Source organism: Carya illinoinensis, chromosome 10 (assembly GCF_018687715.1).
Source record: "Carya illinoinensis cultivar Pawnee chromosome 10, C.illinoinensisPawnee_v1, whole genome shotgun sequence".
In the NCBI taxonomy this organism is placed as follows: domain Eukaryota; kingdom Viridiplantae; phylum Streptophyta; class Magnoliopsida; order Fagales; family Juglandaceae; genus Carya; species Carya illinoinensis.
Window position 1 is genome coordinate 891112 of NC_056761.1, and position 7244 is coordinate 898355.

Below are 7244 nucleotides of genomic sequence, written 5' to 3' on the forward strand. Positions count from 1 at the left end.
TCCAATAATATACACAAAATTAGTTTAAGATATTTTTATCCAATAATATCTACAGTTTTGAACAGACGTTTCGCCCGAAATTATGAAAAAATTGTTATTGCGCCATAAGACCTTAAATAACCATCCGAGTCTAATGGCACAAACCATAATACATTTTGACACTTCTAACTATTTCCAATAATCAAAAACACACTTCTGATACCATATTAAATAATAACACTAACTATGTAGTTAGACAAAAACCTATATGATTAATGAATTCGTGAAAGCTTATAGAGTCTTCACGAGATTCCTAAAGTCAATAGAAATTCCACAATTGAATTTCTAGCGGGCTGTTACAAGTAATGTATCAATCCTTGTATAAAACTGGAACTTAACATCCTTATACGCATGGAAATGTTGAAGTGCAGGTTTAAAATATAAATCATGACATGGCTTGGGTGCGAAATTGAACCATAAATTTTATTATTTTTAATTATTACAAATAACCTTAAATATCCATTTATAATATGCCATATAACAGATATGAAAGCAAAAGAATATCGGGTTGTTTTGAGTATCTTTACTCGCATAACCAAGCTGAGGAATTTTCCTTAAATGTTAGAATGCATCATGCAATTTATAAATAAAGGGGCACATTTTGAAAGATCCGATCCTCAACAGCATAAAGGATATATATATATATATATATATCTGCTGAATGCTAGCAATGTTTTGCATTGGCCACCATTGATCGGTGTGCACTCGAGCCAGGGTCCTGACTTCCGTGGAAAGTAGTCCACCATTGTCTCTAGCTCGGGAAAACCTTGATGACATGGTGCGAGATAGGAACTCTTTAAGTTCACACCTGGATTGGCCAAGCAAATGAGATACAAAATTATGTTCTGGAAGCAAAGGGTCCTCCAACAACGGATGGCAAAAAATATAACACTAAATAGGTATTTTCCAATGAAGATTTGATGGCTGAAGCAAATGGGATCAAACATTTTGTGCAAAGCAAGGAAAAGATCCACTTTAAAATTCAATCAATATGCTAATGCAGCCTGTCAAAAAATAATTTAGAAAAAAAAGCATAGGTCTGCTTAGATTTAGATATTCATTTCAGCCTTGTGACAGAGCTTCATGCCAAATCCAACCCACAGATTTTCTTTTTGATCAGAGAACTCCAATAGACAATTGATAAACGATTTCAGGCAAAGTTTTGGGGAGCTTCATGCCAATTTTTTTAAGTCCGAAAGTAATTTTTGCCAGCTTAGCCTGGGTTCAGGCCATCACAATCAAATGAGGGTAATTTGGACTAATAATGACAGAGGTAAACATATTATACAAGCAAATAATTCTTGCACAACTATCCACTATTTCCTATGAACAGAATGAGCCATAGTTACCTTTAAGGACTTCAGCGGATACAAATGTGATTAGAGCGGAGCCAACATATTGAGGGACAAAGTAAGGGATGAATACTTGGAAGCTTAGAAGTATACCCTTTTTACACCATAATTTCATATGCCAGTAAGACTTGCCTGCAATCAGGTAAACCAGAAAAAGAAAAAAAATAAGGGGAAGAAAAAAAAAAATACTAGAACTTCATAATCAGCGGACTAGAAGTTATCACCACATGAATGAGAAGAGGCCACTACTTGGGGTTGGCTGAAAATTTACACCATCATCAAGAGACTCCAACATTGGCTTGGCAGTACCTAAGCCAATGTATCATGTAAAAAGACCATTCATGAATATACAGAAACCATAATTTAGTCATTTATTTGATTTAAAACTAAAATGCCATTTGTTCGACTTACTTCAAAGCATCTGCAACTTTTTCAACTTCAGCAAGCATGTGCGCATAAATTACAAACACAAAATCAGGAACAGTCATGAATCAAAGGCAAGGTAGGTACCTAAAAAATACAATAATATAATTAAAAAGGCTGAAGCAATTTGTCCATGGAACACAAGTCAGCTCGGCCAATGACTAATAAAAACCACTAAAAACCTGAAAATACCCTGTAACATATATATACCTTGGAAGTTCAATGCATACAACATTGACTGGTATCAACCATGCCTTTGAGGCAACATCTCTTACAATTCGTAAATCACAAAGTAACAGAGAAAAATCATCCAAAATCTACCTTCACCGATACTAACATTTGAGTTTTGAAAAATCTAAACTTCAAATGCAGTTAATGCTACCTGTGGACAGAATCAATACAACTCAATTAAACATCATGTTTCTTGCCTAACTTCATACAGTTAACGGCACTTTCCTTACCACCCTTTTTCACTCTTGCATGAAAGACAATAAATTATGGAATGAGAATGGAAAGAAACCAAACCTTTTTATGTTGCCCATCATCAAGTCACATATAACCAACCTATAAATTATGTTACCAAAAACCAGCTACAGCAGGACGACTACCTCGGCAAATGGAACGAAAGCAGCACACCTCTTCCGGAGGATCAAAAAATAAGTCGTTGCACTCCACAAAAAACCTTAACATCACTTTGGCATATTCACAAAGTACACCAATATTCACAATCGTACACAAAACTCACACCAATACGTACAAAAATGGGAAGTTCATCAAATGGACCTCACGTGTGGAACACCCTACACACTACCCTATCTAAAGTGGGGAAATCAAAAACTTTAAAACAAACTTTAAAAGTGTATTACCCAAGTCAGCCCGAAAAAAAAAAAAAAGACTTCACATCGACAATCTCAATTACAACATGACCATTACCCAAACCGACAAAAATGACTGAAGCATCGACAATCTCAATTACACCATGACCATTATCCAATAGACACAAAAACAGGAATGACCATTATCCAATAGACACAAAAACAGCAATAACCATTATCTAATAGACACAAAAACAACAACTCAACTATGTCGGCACATATGAAAGAAAACAACTATAATGTAAACAACTGTTACATCATGTTATCAATCTTTAGTTGAGAAAAATATATTCAAAGACACGTTTAACCAATATCTGAAGACCTCTCAATTTCTTCGGTGGCATAGATTGTGTGACATTGCTCTGTTGTGTCCCAACACCTTGCCCATCATCAAATGGAGGTTGTTGATTGCCCGGGGTGTCACCCAATGGCATTGCATCATCCAATATTTTCCTGCAAGCCTAAGTTAAGAAACAAAAAAAGCCATAGATTAGAGAAAGATGACATAACAGGTTCTGCAATCATTGGTATTGGAAAGTGTACTACCTTTCCCTTTCTTGCCACATTTTCCACGGGCGGAACCTTTCTCTTACTTGGGGGTCTCCCTTTCCCTCGGATCACGTGAGGGTTTAATATCTTCTTATCATTATCCACTTGTACATTTGATCCAACATTCGTTGATTCGGATCTCGACCCAACCGTTACATCATCACATCTTGAATTGAAGTCATTGACAACACGTAGGAATGCATTCACACGCTTATCACTTCGTGAAATTTTAGTTGCTAATTTCATGCATCTTTTAACCACCATCTCATACCTCCGTGCATCTCCACTGGCCCCCAAGTCATTATAACTACTTTTGATTAATGTGTATGTCCTCTTCTCATCCTTCCTCCAGCGATCCAAGACATATTTATCTGGCACCACATTAATTCGAGACAACTGAAAAACTTTAAGTACATGCCTATATAAAATTCCCCTCATCTCAAACAATGCACACGTGCATTTCAACTCACACTCATTTTCGTTAAAGTAAAGTGTGTAGTGGACAATTTTGTTGCAGACATTAACAGAGATTTCATCCAAGATATCAAAAGTTGAAATGCAACCTTGCTTACTTACTAGTGTGCAATTACAACACATTAGGCCCATCAACTCTTTTTGTAACTCTTTAAACTTTGCATTCGTGTATAAGCTCTGAAACTGCTTCTCAAAGTTGAAAGGGGAGACGCAGGGGATCGTTTGGTTATTGGAGTTGAAGTCAGCAGTTGTCTCTAGCTCCACCTTCTTCCTCAACGTATTATCAAATTGGTCCACGAATTCCTTCAACGTTGTACCGGAATGGACTATCCGTCGTTTGGTTACTGGAGTTGAAGTCAGCTGTTGTCTCTAGCTCCATGTTCTTCCTCAATACATTATCAAATTGGTCCACAAATTCCTTCAATGTTGTACTGGAATGGACATATCCGTCAAAAAAAGCATTCATACTTTCTGACCATTGTGTCGTGCTCATGCCTGCCCAGAAAACTTTCTTCAAGTAAACTGGAACCCAAAAAGTCCTTTCCTCATATAAGGTCTTGAGCTAGTTATTATTTTTGAGATCATACATATCAAGAAGTTGACTTCACCTCTCCTCAAATTCCGAGTAAGTTTGTGAATCATACAATGCAGCCTGAATAGAGGTCTTCAATCCAGTGGAGAAATGAGAGTGAGATCCTAACTTCTCTGGAAGTTTGCGCATTATATGCCAAAGACAATATCTATGGCGGGTTTCCGGAAATATAATCTCAATTGCATTCTTCATTACCTAGTCTTGGTCGGTTATAATGGCTTTCAGCGCTCGACCATTGATGCAATCCAACCACATGTGGAATAACCAAACAAAAGAATACGTGTCCTCGCTTGACAACAACCCTGCCCCTAGTAGTATACATTGTCCATGATGGTTAACACCAATTAATGGAGCGAAAGGCATTCCGTACCTGTTTGTTAGGTATGTTGTATCAAAGGTTACAACGTCTCCAAAATACTCATACGCCGATCGACTCCGTGCATTAGCCCAAAATATATTCAGTAACCTTTCGTCATCATCCACATCCATGGCAGAAACAAACCTATCATTCTGGTTTCTCATTCTTTGGAAGCACACATAAAGGGAATCGCCACCTCCTTTACCCAATCTTAAATGTCTCGCCTTATCAATAAAATTTCGACAATCTCTCTCTTGAAAATCTAAATTCTCAAAACCCCCAGTATCAACGACAAGAGAGAAATAATTCTTGTTCATTCGAATACCTACTCTATCATTAAGGTCGAGAATCCTTTGACTGTATTCATCTAAATGTTTGTGAGATCGCAAGAGTCTTGATTTATTGGGGCTGATAGTAATGTGGTTGTGCACATTTTCAACTGTGGTGATAACCCATTTTTCATTCTTGTTCAATGTCACATTTACCTTTGCTTTACAATCCGTCTTAGTTGTTGTACGTGGTTTCGAGGGATTAATGTTCTTAGGTTGGTATTTTTCCCTACGGGCACATCCAATAGTAACATAAACGGGCATCCCATCATCATCTTTTTTAGTCTTCTGTGTCCTTACACCAAATCCCTCTTGCTCGGCATATTGTTTATAATAGGCCGTAAGTTCATTCTCAATAGGAAATTCCATACCAGATCTTGGTGCTTCAACCCGGACATCGCCATCTGGGCTAATAGTGTTACCCTCTAAATCTTCATCTATATCAAATACCATTTCTAAACATGGAAACATAGGGATGGATTAGTATCAATTCAATATTAGCGTCGTTAAAGTCAGAAAATGTACTTCTAACATTTTCTTGAAATTCTGGAAACGCAGAAAATTTTTAACTAAAGTTATCCGGATTACTCGGAGGCGGAGGGTTGGACATATTTACATCAAGATTTTGCTGTAATAATGCAAATAATTAGAATAATGAGCACGTTAAACACATTGTTTTAAAACAATAAAAGACATCAAGTTGCACTCGCATGGTAATCGTTTGGATCTCCTAATGTATTTTGAGGCGTCATTAAAGACTGCAAAGTTGAAGTCGAAGGCCTGGGTACCATTTCATATTCTTCCCCCATCACAATAATCTATGAATGGTCTTTCGAGACTTTAAAGGAGAAGTACATGATGGCATAAGAAGAAAAACGAACATTTAACAAATCATAATTAATAACCATTAATAACAAATATCTAAAAGTTTAAAATAAAAACTTCCTCCCGCAAAATCGGTGCGTTTCAAAGTATTATAAAAAATAATTAAATAAAAACGATTGCCACATAGGAATTTTGCACACTGCTATAGTGCTTGGTCCCTATCAAAACTCATTTATCTCATGCAGCTCATGATCCGGCTCGATCGATAAATATGAGATTGTCTTAATTTTCTTAAGTTCCTACTAAAATGAGAAAACTAGAAGTACAATCTTTTTCTCAATTATGTAATAAAAATTCACCACTGAATGGGAATACTTAGTCCTTGAAAAAAAAAGTTTTCAAACATAAAACCCACTACAGAAAATACTAACTACCCCTTTTCATTCAAAGAGAAGATTTCTCCAGCTGTAAAAGCCATCTCTCACACGAATACTCTAAAGAAATCAGAATAATATACCACATCATCATATTCCAAATCACAGCACTCAGAGCACGGATTTCATTAGAGAATATGATAAAATAATAAAGGTTGAAGCAGATATAATCATATGTATACCATTCTGTGGCTCCCTCTCTATGAACTAGAAAATAGATCGATCATCAACAATAAAACCATACAAGGCAAAACAACATTGGCTGAAGGGAACTTCAAAATAGAAAAAAATAGATTTTTTACACTTCTTCACTCAAATATTAATGCTGACCTACAATAAATTCACATTCTGCAACAAAGCCCATTTCTTTCTTTCTTTCTTTCATTTTAAGTGCCAGATACAACCCTAAAATGCATTATGAACATTTCAAACGAAACCGAGTAATATAATACGAACAGAGCTTAAAGACCCAAGTAAAATACACCCGAGGAGTTACCTCTTGTTGTTTTGCAACTGGCCAGGGAAACAGAGCAACATGCGGAGACCGAAGAGTGGCGCTAGCGAGATTCAGGTTGGGTGGCGTTGGTCGCGATGAGTCGCGGGTGCTGCGCGACGACTACTAGGGCTGACGACGATCGTGGGTGTTGGGCGATGACAGAGACGACGACGATTCTGTTGGGCGATGCGGGATGCTTTTAAAATACAGAAAATGGCAAAAATGGCGTAACGGCTTCAAACAGATGATGTCATCGGATGCTTTCAAACGGCGAAAATGGCGTAACAGCTTCAAACAGACGGCAAGTATTTGTCGGTGGGGGTGGGGAAATGAGGTTCGACGCAGGTGGAAAGTAGATTTGACGCGGGCTTGATTTCAACGCCGAGGGGGGGTTTCAATTCAAAATGGGAATTCCACATCTCAAACGATATCGAAACGCACCGTTTCGCATAATTTAAAAAAAAAAACATTTGCCATGTACAATGTGCAAAATTGCAC

At 37.1% G+C, this 7244-nt stretch overlaps 1 protein-coding gene across 1 annotated transcript; it reads right to left on the minus strand.

Moving 5' to 3' along the window:
* Window positions 1-4499: 4499 nt before the first annotated feature.
* LOC122279479 (protein FAR1-RELATED SEQUENCE 5-like) lies at window positions 4500-5444 on the minus strand. Its single transcript, XM_043090159.1, has one exon. It carries the CDS (start codon window positions 5442-5444, stop codon window positions 4500-4502), a length of 945 nt encoding a protein of 314 aa, XP_042946093.1.
* Between the last annotated feature and the right edge of the window lie 1800 nt (window positions 5445-7244).